At 34.8% G+C, this 25,377-nt stretch overlaps 2 protein-coding genes and 3 long non-coding RNA genes across 19 annotated transcripts in view; 1 reads left to right on the top strand and 4 right to left on the bottom strand.

Moving 5' to 3' along the window:
• Nucleotides 1-1,148, bottom strand: part of kcnj5 (potassium inwardly rectifying channel subfamily J member 5) — a 73,544-nt gene extending 72,396 nt beyond the window's left edge. For all 5 annotated transcript variants that reach the window (XR_015515313.1, XR_015515314.1, XR_015515315.1 and 2 more), the window contains exon 1: nt 1,006-1,148. The gene's annotated coding sequence lies outside the window, so the exon portion shown is untranslated. The remainder of the gene's footprint in view (nt 1-1,005) is intronic.
• The window catches only part of kcnj1a.1 (potassium inwardly rectifying channel subfamily J member 1a, tandem duplicate 1), a 148,237-nt gene that overhangs the window by 116,184 nt on the left and 6,676 nt on the right, over nt 1-25,377 (top strand). For 2 of the 5 annotated variants that reach the window (XM_087291681.1, XM_087291682.1), the window contains exons 4-5: nt 24,347-24,517; nt 24,616-24,700. Coding sequence is in view for 2 of the 5 variants with exons in the window: in XM_087291678.1 (XP_087147804.1) it covers nt 24,616-24,700 (85 nt within the window). In the remaining 3 variants the exon portion in view is untranslated. 5 annotated transcript variants of the gene reach the window in all.
• LOC147839833 (uncharacterized) lies at nt 1,441-6,519 on the bottom strand. The gene is made up of 4 exons (XR_015515438.1): nt 3,300-6,519; nt 2,897-3,206; nt 2,798-2,845; nt 1,441-2,058 (listed from the first exon to the last, which is right to left on the bottom strand). It is a non-coding gene; the product is annotated as an uncharacterized LOC147839833 (long non-coding RNA).
• Nucleotides 8,338-12,652, bottom strand: LOC147839832 (uncharacterized). The gene is made up of 2 exons (XR_015515450.1): nt 11,284-12,652; nt 8,338-9,199 (listed from the first exon to the last, which is right to left on the bottom strand). It is a non-coding gene; the product is annotated as an uncharacterized LOC147839832 (long non-coding RNA).
• The window catches only part of LOC101883877 (uncharacterized), a 72,920-nt gene continuing 65,789 nt past the window's right edge, over nt 18,247-25,377 (bottom strand). For 6 of the 7 annotated variants that reach the window (XR_015515332.1, XR_015515331.1, XR_015515336.1 and 3 more), the window contains 2 exons: nt 21,741-21,816; nt 18,247-18,514 (listed from right to left, as the gene is read on the bottom strand). This is a non-coding gene — a long non-coding RNA (uncharacterized LOC101883877). Of the gene's footprint in view, nt 18,515-19,699; nt 20,083-21,740; nt 21,817-25,377 lie in introns of those variants that run through there. The other variant, XR_015515334.1, reaches the window with a different exon arrangement.

Here is a 25,377-nt window from a genome sequence, read left to right as displayed (position 1 = left end):
ATATTCTGATAAACGCTGCAAATTGAGGTGCTTAGATGTGTGTGTGTCAGGGTCTAGCGAACAGAACGTGAAATCGCCAATGTGCAATGTACAGCCAGCTACCCACAAGGGAGAAACAGAGCCTAATACGCATACTAAACAATCTCCAGGAGAAATCCAACGAAGAGTTTGGTTCAAGCATAGGATTCATTTTCCTTTAGCTTATCAGGGGTCGCCACTCCGGAATGAACCGCCAACTATTCTGGCATATGTTTTACGCATTGTATGTCCTTCCAGCAGTAACTCAGTACTGGATTGTAGAATAGTATAGTATTTGAATGTGTTTGTATTGTAACTCCATGTATATTTAAACACAACACGACTGTAGGTGAAACTGTACAGCACATTTGATGTATGCACTATTACGTATGCAAGCTGCAAGCAAACTCCTATGAAAAATTCAGAATCTCACACTCATTCGCTCTGCCTGAAGCCACAGTCGAGCTGGCTTTTATTATCTCTTTATCGAGCAGAGCCGCCGCTTTGTTTTCTGCGCCGAGTTATCTCTAAGTGTGACAGGACCAGAGAGAGGCGGCTTGACGGAGGAAAATCTTTCCATGCGAGCAGTTTGTAATCCCAGCCCCAGGCGAGAGGACTAATACCCCCGTACCCAAGAATCAAAGAGAATCGATACGGCCACTTTCAGCATCTCTTGAAAGTGTGCACCATTCCCAATGCCGCAACACACTCGCACGTGAACGCACACGCAAACACACACGTGCACATGCAAGTTCTCCTGCAACGCAACTGGCAGGCTTTGCCAAACTCCTGCGATGCTCTGAAACACGTGCACGCTCATGCCACCTGAAACGCATTTGAGATGGATAAAGAGCAGACGCTTGACGTCTCAATGGGACGGGGGGTCGCATGTGGGGTAATCCCACCAGCTCTCAGCATGCAATGATATTAAGCGCCCATTCAAAGGCACAATGGACATTCTCTCCCTCTCTTTCTCTCCTGACTTACCTTCATTGGAGCGCAGAGGTAGCTGTGGTGTGTCAGGGGAGGCATGTTAGGGCAGCTGCGCTCTGTTCTGACTCCAGCTCTGATGTGCTCATCTCAGCCTTCACACAGCACCTCCTTACCTCTCTCTCCTGGAGGATGCGAATGAGCGAGAGATAGAGAGAACGAGAGAGAGAGAGAGAGGGAGGGAGGGATGTGAAAGTGAGCATGAGAGGATGTTTCCTCCCCCACAGCCCCCTGCTCCTCCATCTCCCCTCGCAGGATTTGTCCTTTTCGCACTTGCGTGTGTGTGGAAGCATCCTAGCGCACGATGAGTTGGATTCTGCGGGGCTGAGGTTTACGCAACTGCGTAGAGAAGCGAGACGAGAGAGAGAGAATCACACTAGACATGCTGGATAATCAATTTCACTCTTGTTTTTTTTTCCTTTTTATTTTTTTAGCTTAAGAACAGCCTCGGGCTGAGATGCACCACGGTGCAGTAGGAAGATGGGAAGATACTGTAAGCACACAAGTGGAAAGGAGAGTTGCGAGAGATAAAGTTGGAGGTTTTGCTCTGCAAGGTCATTGGAGCAGATGTTTCGGGATGGCAGAGAGAGAGAGCTCTACGACAAGGTTAAACGGGAGGCCGTCTTCCAACATGCCAATGGACTCTGATTTATGACTCTGCAGTCTCCGTACACACAAAAGCATGCAGTCTCACATGTCGTCATATACGTCAGCCACTCAATGGCAATAGATTCTTAGGCATCCGATGGCTCACATTTCATGGTGGGGCCAGTGAAGGCATGGCATGGGCTTGCATTTTTAGCACTTCTTAATTCACTGGTTTTATGTTCACAGGAATTGTTTTGGCATTTTATTTATGGGGGTTGAGGTTTGGGTCCCAAATGGGTTTGATTATGGGTTGCCTATTTGAATTTGGCCAAATTAATCCAATCGAAAAGCAACCCAAAAGTCGAGTCAGTGCATATTGATACAATAAAACAGATGCCATCATTTCTGATTGCGCAACTTTGTTTTGGTGCATGCTGTAATTGGTAGGCCAATGAAAATAGACTGGGTCTATAGTAGTAGCAGAAGTAGTAATGGTGTGGTGGTTACAGTAGTAGTAGTAGTAGTCGTTGTTGGTGTAGTAATATCAGTAGTAGATGTTGTTGATGTAGATGTAGTAGAAGTGATTGTAGTAGTAGTAGTAGTGGTAATAGTAGTAGTAGTAGTAGTCGCAGTAGACATTGTTGTATTAATTGTAGCAAACGCTATAGTAGTATCACTAGTAGTAGTCGTTGTAGTAGTATCAGTATTAGTAGACATTGTAGTAGTAGTAGTAGTCGTGGTTGTGGCTGTAGTAGAAGCTTTAGTAGTTGTTATATAAGTAACTTTCTGTAGTAGTAGTTGGTGTAGCACTTGTGATTTATTATTATTGTTGTCAGTTATTACTGTTGTCCTTTCTCTCTTTTTACTCTCATATTTACTATCATACATTTATAAGCATTGTTGTTACTCCCTACCTCTGACTGGTTTCTTTCTATATGTTTTTATTTATATCTGTGACACTTGCTTCATTTATTGACTGTTATTGTTTCTAATGTATGTACTCTGACCTGTCCACCAAGTTACCTTTACATGCATACACACACTCACACGCACACACTCACGCACATACCAGTACCTGACTATTTTGTTGATGTTTTTGTTGTTTTTGTTTTGTTGCTTTGTATTTGTTATCTGTTGATGTTTTCTTGTATTTGTATGATTTTTGCATATACTAATAAAAAAAAAAAAAAAGAAAATAGACTGGGTCATGTGACCAATCAGATCCGAGAAGCACCTCAGAAAGGCAGGACTCAGGATATGTCCACATGTACAGTTGAATGTACCCCCCTTAATTTTTCACCCCTGTTTATTTTTTTCCCCAATTTGTGTTTTACAGAGAGATTTTTTAAAACACATTTCTAAACATAATAGTTTTACTATTTAAAGCGACATTTAAAGGCTTAACTATGTTAATTAGGTTAACTAGGCAGGATAGGGTAATTAGGCAAGTTATTGTATAACAGTTGTTTGTCCTGTTGACAGTCGAAAAAATAGCTTAAAGAAGCTAATAATTTTGTAAAATTGTGTTTAAAAAATTAATAACTGCTTTCATTCTAGCCAAAATAAAACAGATAAGACTTTCCCCAGAAGGAAAAATATTATCAGAAATACTGTGAACATTTCCTTGCTCTGTTAAACATCATTTGAAAATATTTAAAAAAGAAAAGAAAACTCAAAGGGCGGCTAATAATTCTGACTTCTACTGTACATGGGTATTTCTCTAAATGGACTTTCTCACGCTTTTGTTTAGAGAACAAAACACTCTGTTCACATGAAAACTGTGTGTGTGAATGAATATTTAAAAAAATGAATGTTAAAAGCACACCGAACCAATAGGGGGAGGTAATGACACTTTTATGCTGAGTCGTGGAATTAAGTATTTATGCAAGTACATTGCATACAATTCAATGCTAACGTGAGAACAGAGGGGGAATACCATCCCACGTTGCGAACGCCAAAGAATTTCGATGTGTTCGCTGCGAATGTGCAGAGTCATTTGCGTCTTCTGCATTTAGTGTAAACCGAGCCATGCTGGCCAATCGAAAAGCAGAAAACAGTCATGAGGCCAAAACTCCAATAGTAGTCTCCACTAGACCACACTGTACCAGTAATTTAGGGAAATCTTCACCCTGGCTGGGGTTTTCAGAATGTTTCTGTTTCAGTCACTCAATTCTCCATTTTTTGTGTAGACAAACAGCGAAATAATGTAAAAACAAAAGTGCAGTTTTGAATATACTCATGTTCGTTTGGACAGGGTCTTAGAGAGACTGGATCCTTGAATTAAGTGTTTAAAAAATGGGCAATGCTCTGAAGAGACCCAGAATGATTTGATTCTTACTATCATGTTGATTTTATCTGAGTTAAGCAACTTGCATCTCATTCCAAAAGATTAGAGTGTAATTAATGAATTCAATGTCACCAACCCTGTTTGTGTCTATCTTTCAAGTGTTGACTAAGTCTCGGCAACTGAAATTGAAGTGTTTGATTTGTAAGTGTAGACAATTGCAATGTAAGTGGTAGACCGAACCCAACAGATTGGATCATCTGCCCAATCAGATCAGAGCAGGCTCTTGGAAAGGATGGGTTTAGAAGTGTTTATTGGCTCTCTTTTGAATTGGGTCAAACTAATCCACTTTACATGTTTTTTTTAGTGGGGGAGGAGTTATACTTTTCTGGGTTGAGTTATGATAAATCTCACTGTGCTTACAAGTGGCCATTGGGATTTTGGTTTCCTACACATCATGCTGTAAGCAATAGACCAATCAGAGAAGAGTATAGCCATCTGGCCAATCAAAGCCAAGTAGAGGTATTGACCAATTGGAAAGTAGAGCTATCTGACCAATCACAACAGAGTAGAGCCATCTGGCCAACCAGAGCCAAGTGGAGGCATTTGACCAATTAGACAGTAAAGCTATATCTCACCAATCAAAACAGAGTAGAGCTATCTGGCCAATCAGAGCCAAGTGGAGGCATTTGACCAACCAGAAAGTATAGCTATCTGACCAATCAGAACAAAGTAGAGCTATCTGGCCAATCAGAGCCAAGTGGAGGCATTTGACCAATCAGAAAGTAGAGATATCTGATCGATCAGAACAGAGGAGAGCTATCTCACCAATCAAAACAGAGTAGAGCTATCTGGCCAATCAGAGCCAAGTGGAGGAATTTGACCAACCGTAAGTAGAGCTATCTGACCAATTAGAACAGAGTAGAGCTATCTCACCAATCAGAGCCAAGTGGAGGCATTTGACCAATCAGAAAGTAGAGCTATCTGACCAATTAGAACAGAGTAGAGCTATCTCACCAATCAGAGCCAAGTGGAGGCATTTGACCAATCGAACAGTAGAGCTAGCTTACCAATCAGAACAGAGTGAAGCCATCTGGCCAATCAAAGCCAAGTCAAAAGCATTTGACTAATTGGATAGTAGAGCTATCTGACCAATCAAAACAAAGTAGAGCTATCTCGCCAATCAGAGCCAAGTGAAGACATTTGACCAATCGGACAGTAGAACTATCTGACCAATCAGAACAGAGTGGAGCTATCTGACCAATATTAGCCAAGTGGAGGCATTTGACTAATTGGATAGTAGAGCTATCTGACCAATAAGAACAGAGTAGAGCTATCTGGCCAATCAGAACCGAGTGGAGGCATTCAACTAATTGGACATTAGAGCTATTAAACCAATCAGAACAAAGTAAAGCTATCTAGCCTAACAGAGACAAATGGAGGCATTTGACTAATTGGACAGTAGAGCTATCTGACCAATAAGAACAGAGTAGAGCTATCTGGCCAATCAGAGCCAAGTGGAGGCATTTGACCAATCGGACAGTAGAGCTATTTGACTAATCAAAACAGAGTAGAGCGCTCTGACCAATCAGAGCTGAGCAGGCTCTCGGAAATGAAGTTTAGTAGCCTCTCTTTAATTAAATAATTTAAAATTAAAATACTGAAATATTTCTAGAGCTGGCTGGGATGCTCAAACAAACAATATTTAATAGCCGCAAAATCATTTGTTCCAGCATCTTCAGCCAATATTATAAGCATGCTTACAGTACCTTTAGGAGACTTTTAAACTTTTCTGTGTTGATCAGCAGGCAATGCTTCGAGGAAACCTGTGGATGAAAAAAGTGCTTCGTTCCCTCTCGAGATCTCTCTTTTTAATGTGTGATTGAGCATTACTTGATGCCGCATCAATCAGCTGACCCTGTAATGGCAAAATCAATAAACATTTTCAACGGGTTATCAATCCTCTAAGTGTAATCAAGGGCTCGCTCCTTCATTACTCTGCGCTTGTTATTTATTTATTTTTCTTCAGAGCGTTGAGAGAGTTGATGAAAGGAACGTCGATGTAGAATCTTTCATTCTTAACTTCATCAGCTCGGGTCTGTTCTAATCTCTGCAGAATTTATGTGTACAGTGTTTGAAGATTATTCATATTTGGTTTTGTTCACAGTCTGTCTTTTCCTTTCTCTCGGTATTTCTGTTTTGGGCTGTATATATTTGAATGAATTGACCCTGGCGGGGCAGATTTGATCTGTTTGAATTGAAATAATGTGACATGGAAAAGCAAGGACAACACAAGGGTAGAGCCAATCAAATAATAAAGACAAAGCACACCAAGGGCAACAAGAATAATCAGGAGTGGGTGACAGAGGCAGAATGAAAAAAGCCTTGTCCTGTCACTTATTTGTTTTATTCTGGCCGCTAAATGTGGGAGAAAAAGCCTTTGAGTGTTTATTTTTATAGGAGTTCTTTATTTAGTCTTTACAGACGTTTAAAACTCTAGAAAGCACAGCGGAGGGTCTGCTTATATAACAATGTATTTAAAAAAATGAAACTATTTTTTGCTTTGTGTTTTTTAAAAGTTGTGCACAGCGATGTTAACATCAAAATGATCACAGATCGACTAAAACACAATATTATGCAAGCCAGGTCAGTAGTTGGCAATGTAATATAGTAAAAAAAACCTTGGTGCCTGTGAAGCATATGGTCCTGTAGTTTGCTATTTTTATTTGGGGAGTCAAGAATGACCACAGACTGAACATGTAAAACACATGCATGCTATAAAAGAAATCTCATTTGTATTAGGAATACATGAACAATTTTGAGATGAAACCTACAATTCTGGATGCACTTGGCCTGAAAGCGAAACCAAAAATACATACTCACTCCCAAGGCTGTTTATGAGGGAGTTGATATTTAGATATTTGATATTTTGATATGTGTTGGTGTTTCTTGACATCAAATCTTTTTACTAGGTGGGTTGTTAGCCCAATGCTCAACCCCCAACCTGGAGCACCAGGGCATACACACATACACTACGAACAATTTAGCTTACTGTTCCCAATTCACCTATAGGGCATGTGTTTGGACTGTGGGGGAAACCGGAGCACCTGGCGGAAACCCACGCCAATGCAGGGAGAACATGCAAACTCCACACAGCAACTTCAACCGAGCCGAGGCTCAAACCAGCGACCTTCTTGCTGTGTGGCGACAGCACTACCTACTGCGCCACTGCGTCGCCCAATAATAACAATATAATAATAATAATAATAATAATAAAATATTAATCATTATGATAATAATAATAATAATAGCAACATCAATGATAATAATAATAATAATATTAGTAATAATGATAATAATAATAATAACAACATCAATATTAAGAATAATAATAAGACCAACATCAATAATAATAATATTAAAAATAATGATAATAATGTAATAATAATAATAATAATAATAATAATAATAATGATAATAAAATATAATGATAATAATACCAACATAAATAACATTAATAATAATAATTATAATGATAATAATAATACCAACATCAATAATAATAATATTAATAATAATGATAATAATGTAATAATAATAATAATGATGATAATAAAATATAATGATAATAATACCAACATAAATAACATTAATAATAATAATTATAATGATAATAATAATAATAATACCAACATCAATAATAATAATAATAATGATAATAATGTAATAATAATAATACCAACATAAATAATAATAATAATAATGATGATGATGATAATAAAATTATAATGATTATAAAAATATAATGATAATAATACCAACATAAATAATATTAATAATAATAATTATAATGATAATAATAATAACAATTATTATTATTATGATAATGAAATTATAATGATAATAAAAAATATAATGATAATAATACCAACATAAATAATATTAATAATATTATAATGATAATAATCATAACAATTATTATTATTTTTATGATAATGAAATTATAATGATAATAAAAAATATAATGATAATAATACCAACATAAATAATATTAATAATATTATAATGATAATAATCATAACAATTATTATTATTTTTATGATAATAAAATTATAATGATTATAAAAATATAATGATAATAATACCAACATAAATAATATTAATAATAATAATTATAATGATAATAATAATAACAATTATTATTATTATGATAATGAAATTATAATGATAATAAAAAATATAATGATAATAATACCAACATAAATAATATTAATAATTATAATGATAATATAATAATAATAATAGTAGTAGTAGTAGTAATAATAATAATAATAATACCAACATCAATAATAATAATATTAGTAATATTAGGCTAGGCTACACAACAAAAGAGGGAGATATAATCAGATTCTAAATCAGAAACCAGATGATGGAGAAAAAAAAAAAAGAAGAGACAGTTTGTTTATAATCCCATTTTATTGAAAGTGCAACGTTATTGACAGCACAGCATTTCCTTCTGCTTCTGTTTACAGCTATTTTTCTCTTTTGGTTGAAACCAAAAATGCCATTTCTGACTAATCGGTTTCATTCCTAACTTGTATGATCGTCAAAAAATCCTGAATGTTCTGTTTTCAGGCCACAAAACACCTTTAACATGCGAACGGTCAAACCTTTTTGATATTTTGTTTAAAAATGGTGTAAATGCGACCTAAATCACCACCCCAGTGTAAATGGTCAAATAAATGCGAAAATAATTCCCTCACAAGACAAATATGCAATGAGAAGACAAGAGAGATAAACTGAATTCAGAAAAAACAATAGCACATGCATGAGGGTTAATTGTGTGCATGTATATGGATTTCTCTCTCCAATGATTCAGTTAACAGTGAACATGGGACAATCATTAAAAACAGCAGAATGTAAATTATTCAAGCATGTCTCCTGCAGGGCCAAATATACTCAGGTTAATCTTTTTTTCCTTTATTTACGACATAAAACTTTGTCAAACGGTCAATCGTTTGACAGCATGTGTGTTTACGGCTTAAAACAGGAGCAGTGCATGTGTAAAAAGTCCAGAAAAAGACTTGCTGATGGCCGCTGGAGCACTATGTAGGCTGCCTGCAGAGAGGCTGAGATATCGCTCACAGTGCTGACCATGTAGAGCAGAAAATGTAGACAAATCAAGGCTTTGGGCCTCTGGGGTCAGGAAACTCCGTATAGGTGTTACAGCAGTGAATCACAGCATCGGTTAAACGGCTGCTTTTATTTCACTCTGTGTTTCAGGAGCAGCTCAAGTGCACAGCATGATTATCCATGAGGCTATCAACAAAACTGATGTTAAAGATGTATGTGAATTAAAATAAATCAATAATACATCCAACATGGTTAAATAATGCATGGTTGAAACGGTGTACATGTTGCAAAAGATCAATCTTGGGAAAAGCTCAAATTATTAAGGTGATCGTCAGTTGTATGTGATTTAAAATTTAATCTGCAAGGACATATAGGTCTACATGTTCTGTCGTTATTTTTAGCATGATCATTACTTTGCACTAAATGTTGGACAAACCACACTCTGCGCTATTATTCATATTAGTCTTACTTTATTTATTTGTTGTATCCTATTTTATTTCATTCTCTAGATTTTTTATATTAGTGCACAGTCCTGTGATATGTTGTCAATTTATGTTGTTTAATGTAGCACTTTGGTCCTGGAGGAACATTGTTTCGTTTCACTCTATACTGCACTGTATATTGTTGAAATGACAATAAAAGCCAGCTTGAACTAGAACTTGATTATCTAAAGAATGTAGAAAACAACACAGTGCCATTCATTTATTTATATTAGCTATTTATTTACTTATTCATTTTCGCTATTTATTTACTTATTTATTTTAGCTGTTAATTTATTTATTTTAGTTTTTTATGTATTGTAGCTATTTATTTATTTGAGATGTTTATTTATTTAATTATTTCCATTTTTATTTTCATTTTTTTATTTTAGCTACTTATTTAAGCTATTTATTTTATTTAACTACTTATTATTTATTTATTTTAGCTATTGATTTGTTTATTTTAGCTATTTATTTATTCATTTATGTTACTTATTTAATTATTAGCATTTTTATAAATTTTTTTACATTTATTTTACATATTTATTTAAGCTATTTATTTTTTAGTTTATCTATTTAATTAATTCAGCTATTTATTTATTTACTTAGGTATTTATTTATTTAAGCTTTTTATATAAGCTATTTATTATTTTGAGCTATTTAATTTTTAGCTATGTATTTATTTTTTGCTATTTATGTATTTTTAGCTATTTGTTTATTATTTATTAAATTATTTTCACTATTTATTTATTTTTTCACTATTTATACATTTTTTTTATTTAGCTATTAATTTGACCTATTTATTTTATTTATTTATTTTAGCTATTTATTTATTTATCTATCTATTTTTTAACTATTTATTTATTTCTGCTATTTATTTATTTATTTTAACTATTCGTTTAGGCTATTTATTTATCTATTTATTTTAGCTATTTCTTTGGCTATTTATTTATTTAAGCTATTCAGTTATTTATTTGAAGTTTTTATTTTCATTGTTTATTTATTGTAGCTTTCTTAAGCTATTTATGTTTTATTTATTTCTTTTTCATTGATCTACTTGTTTATTTTAGCTATTTAGTTTTTATTTACTAAGTAATTTATTTATTTAAGCTTTTATTTAAGCTATTTATTTTAGCTATTTCTTTATTTTAGCTTTTTTGTTATTTTTACTATTTCTTTATTTTAATTTTTAATAGTTATTTATTTATTTTAGCATTTAATTTTTTTATTTAAGTTATATATATATATATATATATATATATATATATATATATATATATATATATATATATATATATATATATATATAAAATCATTTTTACCGTTTATTTATGTTTCATTAACTACTAAATGTCCATGCAACATATATAAAACACTATGTCATGCATTATTTAGAAATCCAGCTCTTTGAGATACAACTCAAAATGCTACGTTGTGCTTATTTCGGATTCAAGCCCAAACTGCATAAGACAAACATTGAATATTTGCTGGTGGATAAATTGAACCTTAATAAAGCACAGTCGAGGTGTTTTGCATTGAGATATTATTGCGTCTGCTAATGATGATGGCGTGTTTATTAGTCGGTGTTTGGTATGGATGTGTAGTTGGTGCTTTTTCTGGATCCAGACTAGGCAAATGGAAAGCAAATGCAGCATATGTTGAATATTCAGCAGCTGAGTGGGCAAAAAGCAGTGAAATTTATATTAGGACCTTTAGAAGGAGAAGCGATAAGAGAAAATTGAAATGTTACAGCAGAAGCATGATACACTTGCATTAAAATATTCAACTTACCCACTGAATTGGTGTGTGGACGCAGTCTTGGGAGTGTCGTTTTTTTTTCAATTGTAGGCAATCTGTCAGATGCTTCTTAATGTTTGTCGAAATCTTTGTGAAATACCATCACAAGGCAGAAAATGGCTTGTAAATGCAGGGAGTTTGATTGTAAGTGCTTTGGAAATGCTCACTCAGGATCACTTCCTCATCTTTTATGCATCAAGTTTTCCATCAAGATCTACTTGTTAGTTAAGTATGAAGTGATTTTAAATGCAGTCCTGTTACACCTTAGACTTTCGGCTTATTTAAGTGTGTAATTTTGCAGTTTGAGCATGAAAATGATCTGCAAAATCACCCCAAAGAGAGTTCTTTACCTCAGTAACACATTTTCTGAACTCCCTCAAAGAGCGACGTTGAGTTTACTTCCTGGAGCAAACAAATTTCCCACACTTAAGCCATTCTTTTTAAATCCTTAAACCTGTACCGGAAGCATTTATGACACCTTCATAATTGTGACATGGAATTTTATACATTCTTACGACAACTGTCATTAAGTGTCATTTTCTTAGTTATCACACTTTAAATGCAAAGATGCATTGCTTGAGATGTCTTTGATATGACAATGTGACATAATGGGCAACTAGATCATAACCTGTCTTTGTCTATCTCGTGACAACCTGAAATTACCAACAACTTGACGTTAAACATGACTTTTTGTTTTTTTTCATGACCAATTCGGTTAAAATGTCACTTGATAATATGCAAAACATGCATCATCGTTTATATGAAAACAAAAGCTTGTGATTGGTGATTTGTGCCTATGTCATGATCAAAATATATACATTAATAATCACATGCATGTTTACACTATGAAAGCGAATCAATCTAATGCAATAATTCCTCTGGGCAACCTCAAAATGATTTAGACCCCATTTAAACCTTATTTAGCACTGTCCATTTGTGCTTAGACTGAGCGAAACACATTTTCATATCAAGTGCATGCTTAAAAATAAAGTTATCATGAGGATATTTTCACAGCCATTTTTGATTCCCCGAAGTAATTTTCATTTAAAATGATTTAGGGGTTTTCTTGAAACCATCAATGTCAATAAAATATATATATATTTCATGAACAAAATAGCCGTTTTTGCTTTGTAATGTACAAAAAAATTCTAGGCTTTCTAAAAAGTTTTAGTTGTGAACAACAGTTAAGGTAGCGGATGACAATCTACAACAGTTGTTTTGGATGCTCTCCATTTTGATATCTTTGTTACAGATTAGTGTCTGTTTGTACATGCTTGCTTTTTTTTCCCAAAAGACATTGGATGCTTACTTACAAACAGTTTGCATAGTTTATTATGACTTGCTTTTGCAACTTATATTGTGTGTGTATGTGTGTGTGTGTTTGTGTATATATATATATATATATATATATATATATATATATATATATATATATATATATATATATATATATATGTATATGAGTTGACAGCAACAGATTCCAAATGCAAATAGCACACTTGAAATGAACTATGGACCTTTTATCTGCTTATTGTAATTGGGATAATAAGGTAACAGCTAAAAAGCCAATTGTCCAATTATTTTTGGACCCTTAACAAGTGGGAAGCACATATGCAAACTGATGTAAAGCTGCGGTCACACTGGACTTTTCTCCCCATAGACTTCCATTCATACGCATGCGAATTCGTCAGACTGGAAACACAAGTTTGTGCGTCAAGTTTCGCAGATCGTTACATTGGAAAGTTTAAGCTTGGTGAACTTTGACCTGCGAAATCGCACCACTTGAGTGCGTGAGACCAATCGAGGGTCAAAACATGAGCTTTCTGGACAGAAATGAAAAATTGTGTCCCATCGCTCGCTTTTTTAAATGTCTAATCATCTTGGTTAATCCAGTCCCTTTTCACAGCGCCGTACGACAGAATTTCGCACGCACAAACTCTAGTGTGACGGCAGCTTTATTACTACACCGTTCACCTGATTTGGATGCAAATAGCCGCAAATTAAAGCTTATAAAGCTGACAGTCTGCAGTTAAAGCACATCATGTTTAATTTCAAATTAATGTGTATAGAGCTAAAAATTTTAGAATTGTGTCAATGTCCAAATATTTATGGACCTAACTGTATATAAAAAAAAAATAATATATATATATATATATATATATATATATATATATTCTGATTTTCCTCAATATATTGATAGTGACCCATACATTTTAGTGTAGATATAGTTGCAGTCTTGCCTCATGGGGATGAATTTGTGTGTTTTGGTTATTAGCTTTTGTGTTAGAATTATACACATGGCCACAATTCTTGGACACGGTGCAAAACACCATCAAGGTAAAACACTGTAACCTGACAAGAATTCCATTTTCTCTTTTATTCTTCTTAGAAAAATGTGCATCGCATTTGATATGAAAACAAAAGCTTTCTGTTTGGTGATTTGGTCATTTTTGTCCTTGTCGGGATCAAAAATGCGCATTATATTTGATGTTATAACTTGCCCTTGAAATTCTTTTTCGTGTCCGCTGCAGCTGTAGGAAACTAGTTCTCAAGGTTTATTGTAATCCCGGCATGTTCACCGTTTCACTTCTGAATTGGTGTAGAAAAACACTGCTACAAACAGAATAGATATAACATGCAAAGATGCGAATAATAATAATAATAATAATATCAAATAAATAATTTGCCCAGAAGTGGAAACCTCTTTTTAACTAAATCAATTCAATTATTGGTGATTCAGACATTTGGAATGAAAAAACAACAAACCACTGCTGTTCAATGGCAGGCCAAATTACCCTAACTTTCCTAAATAAGCCTTTAAATTGTACTTTAAGCTGAATGCTAGAATTTCGCAAAACAACTACTAAAATATTACGTATATGTCATCATGGCAAAGACAAAAAAATACATCATAAATGAGTCAATAAATCTATTATGTTTTAAAAAGGGTTTGAAAAAGAATAAAAATAATAACATTTAATAATAAATTTTAATCCATTATTATTCCATCTCATGAATTAAATAATAAACGCCTCTTCAACTATTAACATATGTGTTCTGGTATAAGCCTAAATGATGACGGCTTCGCTGTTGGCATGACCTGTCACTTTGCTAACATGTCTGTATTTGCCGTGTTTGACAGCAGTACTGATGGATGTGTGGCCGGGCTCTGAATGTGCTGTTCAATAGTTCAGTGCTCTTTACTCACAGGCCGAGCTGAGTTTCATAATAAATCACACTGGACTGTTTCATTTTAGCTTCAAGTGTTGTTCAGCGCCCACATACTCTGTATGAGAGGATAACAGGAGCACTTGTCGCGCTAACAGAAGAGCAGATTGGTTTTTCCCATTAGCTGTGCGTTTAACAGATTATTTAGACTTCACATTCAGATCTGATAAAATGATCGTAATTTCGACTGTGACAATGATACAGTGAAAACCCATAGCTAGATTAACAGTATGTTTTCTTAGTATACACTACCTGACTTGTAAGAGCAACAGATAATAACTTGACTTCTGTTGATCATTTGGAAAAGTGCAGACGGTAGATTTTTCCTAAGTATCTTCCGTTGAACTACATCTCAGTCATCACAAATCCTTCAGAAGACCTACTGGAACCCGCATGGACCCAAGATTGAAGATTACCCCTGAATTATTAGCCCCCCTGTTTATTTTTCCTCCAATTTCTGTTTAACAGAGAGCAGATTTTTTTTCAACACATTTCTAATCATAATAGTTTTATTAACTCATCTCTAATAACTGATTTATTTAACCTTTGCCATGATGACAGTAAATTATTTTTGTCTAGATATTCTTCAAGACACTTCTATACAGCTTAAAGTGACATTTAAAGGCTTAACTAGGTTAATTAGGTTAACTAGGCAGGTTAGGGTAATTAGGCAAGTTATTGTATAATGATGGTTTGTGCCGTAGACTATCAAAAAAAAAGGGGGGGCTAATAATATTTTACCTTAAAATTGAGTTTTAAAATTATAAACTGCTTTTATTCTAGCCGAAATAAAACAAATAAGACTTTCTGCAGAAGAAAAAAATATTATTAGACGTACTGGGACTTTAAACTATACATATATATATATATATATATATATATATATATATATATATATATATATACACACACACACATACATACATACATTCATATATATATATATATATATATATATATATATATATATATATATATATATATATATATATATATATATATATATATATATATATGTTTATATACAATTAGTAATCCTACTGAATATCTTTCATTCAGTAACACTTTACAATGAGGTTGTATTAATTAAGGTATTTTTTAACATGAACAAACAATGAACAATACAGTATATGTTCATATTAGTTAAGCTTAGTTAATGGAAATGAAGTTGTTCATTGTAAGTTTTTAACTCATGGTGCATAAACTAATGCTAACAAGCTTGAATTTCTATGTTAATAATTCATTAGTAAATGTTGAACTAGTATTAATAAATGATATACAAGTATTATTCAGAATTAGTTCATGTTAGTGAATACATTAACTAATGAAGCCTTATTGTAAAGTGTGACCTTTAATTCTAATAGTCTGGAAATATGTAAAGAACAGGGAGTGATTAAAATACATTAATTTCTAGTAGTACTGACAGCAAAAGTAATTAAATCACTAGGGTTAATCCTAGTCTAAATTCTTTGGAGCAGGATAGCTGCATAAAATAAATATCTGCATTCAGACTTACCCTGCTTTAATACAACCGAGTCAGGGCTAAATTCAGATAGGATAGCTGAAAACTCCCAGCTCAGCCCTTCATCTTGCCTTTTTTGTGCAATACCATTCTGCCTTCAGTTCTGTTGTTTGCTCAGCAGCGACCCCTTTCAGAAAACCGCGGTACTGCAGCGCTTCACTCTCAGGTGCCATAAATATTCCTAAAGCACTTCGAGGTGGTGATGTTTCAATATGCAAGACATGGAAGAAGAAATTCAGGCTTTTTCTCAGACGCTTTCCTCCTCAGGCTAAACAAGGATCTGCTGGCTAATATTCAGCCGCTGTTTGCCAGCAGTTCTTGGCCTGGCCTTTCACTGACAGCTTCTGCTGGCTCCACACCAGCTCTGACTGTTGCCGTTTATCAAGCCAAGCGAGGATCTAAACAGGTTCTGGCACATTATGTAGTACTATGTATCTGTTAACGAACTCTTTGTGTTCTTAGAAAGTGAATAAAAAAGAGGTTTGAGCAGCAGAAACAGGAATTGTAGATGAAGGAGGACACTGTGTTTACTTCATGGTGATGATTTGAGCTCAGGTCTTCTCCACACTGAAGAAAGAGGTGAGTTTTGGGGTTTTTAACCAATCATTTTGAAGTCCACTTCTGAGAATCTACTGTAGGTGTAATGTTGGGCAAGAACAAAACTGAAACAAAATAGCAGAGCATTGTTGGGAAATCTACTTAGTGAGGAGTTCAGCTAGACTGGAGGAACCCTCTTAGGAACGCTAACGGCGCTAAAATGACGATATCATGACCAAAACTAACAAATAGATATAAAAAACTACAAAATTACAATTAGGATAGCATGATGAAACATGATTATTCACTCAAGCACCAGTTAATTCAGTTATAAAGGAGATATTTTAGTTTGATTACACTGAGCTGCTTCCAACCGTTGAGTGTGCGATTTAAACAGGACTTTTTTTTTTCCCCCGAGACCTATAATTACGCTCATCAGACGTCAAACGTGAGTAAATATTTTCGTTGGCAAGTGTAAGAAACAGCCTTACTTGCCTGTCTGCCAGTGATACATTAATTCTTAGAATACAGTATGACAAACACTGCATTGTGATTCTACAATTACGTCATTTGATGCAGAGCACTTTGACAGCATATAATCACAAAATATGGCTGAAATAATGTTCAAACATTTAATTTAGAAATCTAAACTTTAACTTTACCACTTTTCTTAAAAGATTAAACAATGCTAAGCTCAAAAAACTGAATAGTTTACTTTATATGTTTGGGTAAGTGTTGACTATATTACATTAAAATGATTTAATATTGAAAAACCAGGTCATTTGCAACACAATCAAAAAGTCATATTAAAACCCAACATAGGCTCATTCTGAAAACGTAGGCCTATATACATTTCTGGAGACTATGTATTATGCAAATTATGTAGCCAGAGGAACGTGAATGGCTATTTCGTCTTTAAATTGAACGCTATGTGGCAGTTTGACGTTCCTTTTCGTGCTTGATAACCGACCGATTACTTCCATGTGAATTGCTTTTCCGGTGTTATCAATTTGTGTACAACGGTGGATTTGAGACCCAGTTGACTGTGATGACGGTGTTCGAGTCTGGCGAAGATCAGTTCCAGAAAGCAGATTAGACAAAAACAAAAGGCAAAAAATAAAATAAACAAGTAAATAATAGGAAAAAAAAAAAGGTAGTAAAAAAATAAATAAAATCAGCCGGCCACAAGGCTTTTCTTTTTCTGGATTGCTTTTGAAAACACTGTCGGTTGGGTTTAGGGAAGGCAGTATGTGGAGGGATCGGTCATTCAGTCAGTAAACTGCAGTCTCTGGTGGATTTATGTGAGAACAGCAGGCACAAATGGCATTCGTGTGAGAAATTTGAGATCTAAAAAGCATACATAGCAGCCTCTGGTGGATTCGCGAAGACAACTGCAAAAAAAATAAAAAAATAAAAATGTAGTTCCTGAGATGCATTTGGCGCTCTCCAGAAATGTATATAAGGGTACATAATGGATGAAAAATGTATTATGTACTTGTAAATGTCAATTTATTTTGAAAACAGTTTTTAAAATAGTAATCATTTTTCTTGAGCAGTTTAACATATAGAATGGTTTTAAAGGATCATGTGACACTGAAGACGGGAGTAATGAACGCTAAAATATTTGACAACGCAGGAATAAACATATTTTAAAATACATTGAATCCAAATTTTCTCACAGCAATTTATAACTTTATTTAGTGGCTAATTCATATGAATTCATACGATCTCATTCGTCCAATTTAGTACAATTAGCTCATTTTTCAATGATGGTTGGGTTTAGGGAAGGCAGTGGGTGGAGGAATCGGTCAGTCAATCAGTCGACAGCGTCCTCTGGTGGATTTCTGTAGGAACAGCAGGCACGAATGGCACTCGTGAGAAATTTGAGATCTAAAAAAGCGTCCAAAGCAACCTCTGGTGGATTCGTGAAGACAACAACTGCAAAAAAAAAAAAAAAGAATTTCTGAGATAAATTTGGAGCTCTCCGGAAATGTAAGGAAAAATGTATTATTTTTAAAAATATGTAGTTGTAACTGTTTCAAAATTAAATTACTAATTTTTAAAATAATATTTATATTTCTTGGGCAGTTTAAAATATAGAATGGTTTCTAACGGATCATGTAGTACTGAAGACGGGAATAATGAACGCTAAAATATTTGACAACACAGGAATAAACATATTTTAAAATACATTGAATCCAAATTTCAATGCTATCTCACAGCAATTCATAACTTTTGATTTAGTGGCTAATTCAAATGAATTTGTACAATCTCATTCATCCAAGTTAGTACGATTAGCTTATTTTTCAATGCACTCACAAGAGAAATTTGAAGATCTGAAAAAGCTTACAGAGAAGACAAAAACTGCCAAAAAAAAAAAAAAAAAAAAAAAAATGCACCTCCTGGGACATATTTGGCGATCTCCAGAAATGTATACAGGGGTATGTAATCAGAATGAGCCTGCATTGGTAAAATCATGTCAAACGCTGATAGTCACTCAGCAATATGTACTATCATCAGATCACACCCTGAGGGCCATGTGCGTTTGTTGCTCTTAAATATTTGGTGAGGTAACCTAAGTTACAAAACAATGTCATTCAGACAAATGCCGTTCAGTCTACACACATGTGTGCTTTCTGTTGTTTCTCTGTGATAATCATGAACGACTGAGGTGGTTTCATTAATTCAATGACAGCTAATGTCAAGGCAAGGTTGCTTTATGCAGATTTTCTGGTTTGATGCATTGACCATGAATGAGAATGTCTTCCAGGACTTGAAGTAAATGATGTATGAAAAATATTATTTAATTTTTTTTTTTTGCAAAATGAATAGATTCTAGGCATTCTAGGCAAGAAAGTCATTGGTTGGCATTTCTGTGTGGAGTTTGCATGTTCTCCCGTGTGGAGTCCTTCCATGTTGGCTCTGGTTTCCCCACAGTCCAAAGACATGCGCTATAGTTAAATTGAATAAACTAAATTGGCCATAGTGTACAGTATGTGTGTATGGGTGTTTTCCAGTACTGGGTTGCAGCCGGAAGGGCATCCGCTGTGTAAAAATATGCTGGATGGTTGGCGGTTCATTTCACTGTGGTGACCCCTGATGAATAAAGGGACTAAGCCGAAGGAAAGTGAATGGATTCTAGCTTTTATTTAAGTGCTTTAAAAGTATGCACAAAATGCTGTTGGATTTGGGAGTCAAAAAAGCTGAAAATACGGGTGGGAGTGTCGCCTGGAGCGTGTGACTCATTGGAGTCGTTCAGTGGAACTAAGTTGGCCATTAAAGTTCACACTTCAATTGTGAAATACCCCCTCAGCCACCTGGCACAGGTGATTATATCATTACGAGCACACAAGGGTGACGAAAAACTTTACTTTGCCACCTCAAATTGACTGCAATGCTTCCGAGAATCGTTTGAATGACCCCAAAAGTTGAGCGAGAGTCACATTTTTGGAGTTTCTTTCAGGCGCATAAAGGTATGCATGGAAAGCAATGCATTTCAGAATAACCTGCAAAGTAAAACATCCAGGTCATAGGACAAAGAGAGCAACGGTTTTGTTGTATATAACGGATTTGAATTGTATGACTGTTGCACAAATACACAAACATCATAGTAGAAAGTCAGGGTGGAAAAAAAAACGTCTTGGATCAGTGGTTTTGAATGGCAGCCTACGGCGAGATTTTGTGGTTTGGTATTATTGAAAAGCTTATTATGGATTTTCCATTCAAAGGTAAATTTGGCCTTCGGCATATCAAAGCACACAAAGGTATTGAACTGAAGGAAGATTAAAGCTGAATGACAGACAGGAGAAGCAACGTTGTTTTTAGTATTAAAAGTTGATTCTTAATATTCAGGCTTTAAATGACTGTCAATACTCGTCAATCTCTAATGTTTTGTCATTTTGGGAATTAAAGGAAGCGCATATTCTACCAGAACTGTTTAAAGTAATTCTTGTGTGAGAGGATATGATGCAAAACAACACAAAGTGTTGCAACACTTCAGAAACTTTTTATTTTTATTTTCCTATGTTGATGCTCAAGGCTCTTTGAATTATAAATCACTATTGCTTTAAATTGATTTAGTAAACCAGTAAACACAGGGCCAATTTGAAATCCAATCATGAAAGAAAACTGTGCCTTGATGACAAATCTCGAGTGTTTCTTTGCAAGTTTAATGATTAAAGAAAAAGTTCACAGAAAAAAAATAAACATATATGTCATTATTACTCACTCTCATATTATATTGGAACCTATTGTGCATGTGTACGTACGTACGTGTGTGTGTGTGTTTGTGTGTGTGTCCTTACATTGGAAGCCAAAGGTCAGCAAAACTCTCAAAAGGTCACCAAAGGCTTTCAGGATTTTGCTGAAAGGCTTTTTCATTTAGTTGGTAAAAGTGCTTGATTGTTAAACTGAATATCTAAAAATGTCTATAAAAGCCACTTTTTTAAAGTCAAATGGCTGACAGGTTAGTGATCAAGGTTTCATGATGCGGATTGAAAGTGTAAATAAACTAAAAAAAACTATACAGGCTTTTTAACAGTGTTAAATAAGTCAACGAAAAAGCATGTTTTACTGATCATTTCAAAGAAAAATCTATTTTAGGAATGTTTATAGGCATTATTTATATTTCAAGCTATTTTTATTTTATCTGTTTATTTATATATTTTTTAAATAGCCAAAAACTTGCGCAAATCAATTTTTATGATCAAAAGTAAGGTATTTTTATAGTTAAAACTAGTGTAAATACCACATAAAGTGCGAAATTATGACTGCTCCTATCCTCAGGATTGACTATATATAGTTATACAGTAATTGTTGTGTAAATGGATTCACCTCTGAACAACATAAAAAACATTGTGTAAATACTCTTAAATGCTAAATCAGAACAGCTTTTGGGCAGTTAAATATGACATTAAATATAAAATATATTATGTAACAACATTTCTTATTGTTAAAACAATAAGTTTCTATCAAAGCCACCAATTCTGACACAAGTCCCTCATTTCAATGATAAAGGACCTTTTCAATGTCAGAGTCAGTCTCTGTGGGGAAAAAGGCTTTGAGATTTCAGGTTGAAGCTCCTGTCATTTTTTTACTCACTGTCCGAAGAACAAAGATCTGAGAATGAAAGAAGCTTGTCTGAAACATCAATCTGCCAACTTACACAGTCCTGCGCTTCATCATCTTCTGTATCATATCACTGAAACGTCTGTTCACAATCCTGATATACACCTGAACATCTGAAACAAAAGAGTGATTTTTGTCTGTTTTTGGTTTAGGTTACATAATATTTTCTTATTAATATTTGTAGAAGGTCATGAGTGTGTTGCTAGCAGACATTAATGTTCAATATGTTCTTATTAAGGCTGTGCTATATTGTCAATTATTACACGTCTGTCTTGAATACTGGATTCTGATTGGTCAGCCGTGACATTTCAAGGTATGTTATTCTGTGATGACAACTGCTAAATAACATTGGCTCATCCAAGAACTGAGAATCACTTTGATTGTCAGTGAATTTGTTCACATTCATTCACTTACATCCATATTCATTTGTATCTGCTCGTCTGTCACTGTTTTTAACTGTTTGACACCATCTTGTGACCGAATAATGTGCAGGGTTTTGTATACTCCATCAGCTGTTTTTGTTTATGTCAGCTTTGCATTTTTGACAGTTTGGCGCCATCTTGTGTCTGAATAAAGCGCAGGTTAGTGTATACTCCATCAGCTGTTTTCGTTTATGTCAGCGTTGCGTTTTTGCCTATTTGTCTCCATATTTTGACCAAATAATGTGCAGGTTAGTGTATACTCCATCAGCTGTTTTCGTTCTCTTAACTTTTTGTGTGTTTGTTTTCAGCTTTGCATTAAATCTACAAATGAATCACCTATTATGGCTCAACAATGTTTTGGGTCTAATTTTTATGTTTTGAGGCAAGTAGCCATGTAATAAGTGGGATAAAATGCACCCAGGATGGCAGTTTTCACAAGCCTTCAGTCATATAAAATAGTGTTACACATAAAAATTTCAACCCAAAACATAATATGTACTCAAATGTGTGGTCATATTAATTCATGTAATTATGTTTCAAACCAGTGTTATTGTGTTTGGCACCATCTACTGATTTGTGTCTGGTTTTATTTTATAAGAACAACCATCTTGATTATCTCTTACATAATGACACCTCAGAATTTGTGAAATTTGTTGTGAAAATGATAATTAAACTATATTTAGCAGTTTTTTGCGATAATACCCTAACTATAATAGCCCTGACAACCCCCCAAAAAGTAGGTATGCTAAACAAAAAAATAACAGTAGGTGGCGACAGGTCCTTGTCATTATAAGATATTCGTTCAAAAAATGAATAACAAAAAATAAAACAAAAATATCTTGAAGTATGAGATCATTCATATTAATCACACTCTATTTCAAGCTAGAATTTTCACTATTAATAAACCATTACCTATGACTTTTGCCTCAATAAATTTGAGGACAACACATACAAGCAACCCAGTCTCATTCTGAAAACATATTCTCATGGACGTTTCTGAAGACCGCAAAAAACCTCTTGGGACCTATTTTTGCAGTTTTGTTTTCACAAATCCGCGAGAGGCCGCTGTTTGCTTTTTGGCATCTCAAATGCATCTCGCGAGTGCCGTTTGCGTCTGCGCTGTTCTCGCGTAAACCCACCAGAGGCTGCTGTCGACCAACTGAATGATTGACTTGGCGACCCAATCAGCTGACCCGCCCTCCTTATCTAAACCCAACCAATTTTACCGATTGACCCGCCCACCCAATTACATCCCTAAACCCAACCAACGGTTTACAAAAGCAGTCCAGAAAAAGAAAAGCCCCCGTCTGATTTTTACCACGTTTTCGGATTTTACCAAATCCTTCACCTTGTTATTCACTCGTTCATTTTATTTTTCCGATTCTGTTTTTGTCTCACCTGATTTCTGGAACCGATATTTCCCGCACTCGAACCTGGTCATCGTCATTACCTGCTCTCTGCTTCTCCAGTCCGCCGATGTACAAGACAAGCTAGCTAGACAAACTGGTTGCAGGGGGAAAAGAAACGGCGTCATACCACCCCATAGCGTTCGCTCAAAAAAAAGGAAATGCAGCCATACATACCTCCAGCTACATAATTCGCGGTCTCCAGAAACGGGACTACATGTTCAGAATGAGCCAGTGTTGCATACAACTAATACAAAAATACAATTCATTAAGCATCTACACATGGACATCACGATTTTAACTACATAACTGCAGTTTATGTTTAAATACAATGTCCACCCTATAAAACTCTTTGATCGTAATACATTAATGTGCACTGTTTGTAAAGCTTCTTTGAAAAAATAATTGTGAAAAGTGAATTAACTCCTTATTTGCTGCTTGTTATTAGTTATTGGTAGTAGTTGTGTATTAGGTAGGATTAGATATGTAGAATAAGATCATAATATGCAATAATTACCAATAAATAAAAGTAATAACAGGCATGAGTTAATAATGAGAACTTGCACCTGAACTAAAGTGTTACCATTATTTACTTCTACATAATCAATTTGCAGTAAAGCATGACATTTGACCTACGTGATTTGCATTCGACGGCTAACCTAAAACACAGGGTTTATTTACCACTGCACGCACGACTTCATACATAGCCATACATGGAGCCTCAATGCACAGCCATCAGCGCTGACGAATATTTATGCTAAACAAATCAGTGATGTGATTTTTTTTTTCTTCTCTTTTTCTTCTGGGGGTACCAGCACATCGCAGGTCAAGTGTGTTGATGTGTACATCCACCTCGAGTATGCAAAAGTAAATGCACCCTGCATGTGTATAGATTTGCCAAAGTGTGTGTACACATAAACAAGAGATGAGTGCGCGAGGAGGAGGGAAACCTACAAAAGGAGAGACTCGAGACACCTGAAGGGAAAGTAGGGAGAAAGAGTTAGTGAAGTGTGAAACAGTTAAGGAGGGATACGGCTTATTAATCAGTAACACACACTTGTTCATTTCCAATTTCCTGCTTTAGCTTGCTTTTATAAGAGCGGACGAAGGCTTCAGGAGCAGGAGAACCAGCGAGCGACTCAAGCTCTCCTCTCAGACTTCTCCAGCAGGTAAGCTATTGAACATCTACACGTAATTTCAGTGTACTCTTCTGATGGAGTCTGGTATTTTGGGAACGTTCATAAATCTGGCACTGCGGGTTCCTCTGTAATTGAGCGTTGATGTGTACTCTAATAGACTCGGCATTAAACATTAAGCGCACTCCAGAGATGGATCTCGGCACTCAGTCGCTCATGAAGGACAGATAAGCGGAGATTAGCCACAGCTAACTGCCCTGAACATGCAATGCCTGCATTTATCAAAGCGCTTATTTACTGTTGTAATTAAATACCGATAATTATTCAAGTGGAGTAAAATGACCCTGAATCAAAGCCCTGTGGTGAAACAAGAGGCCGGAGAACACAGTCAGGTGCAGCTCTTACACAATTGTTTGGATTCGCTGACAGCTTAAAGCGATAGTTTGCTCAAAAATAAAAATTACGTCATTTTTTTTTACTCGCACTCATGTGGTTTTAAACCTTTATGAGATTCAAACACATCAGCATCGCCGTATACTCAGAGAGTAACTTGTCAGAGAGTTAGTTGACCCAAAAATGAAAGTTTACTATTTACTCAACCTCAAGTGCTTAAAAAAGAGTTTCTTTCTTCTGATAAACAAAAAAAAAAAGATATTTTGAAGAATATAGTTCAGTTTCCTTTATTTTGTCATTCAAAACATCACAATAAA

The sequence above is a fragment of the Danio rerio genome, chromosome 18 (assembly GCF_052040795.2).
Source record: "Danio rerio strain M-AB ecotype USA chromosome 18, GRCz13ab, whole genome shotgun sequence".
In the NCBI taxonomy this organism is placed as follows: domain Eukaryota; kingdom Metazoa; phylum Chordata; class Actinopteri; order Cypriniformes; family Danionidae; genus Danio; species Danio rerio.
Note: the sequence above shows the minus strand (reverse complement) of the source record. Positions and strands in the feature narration are given on the sequence as shown.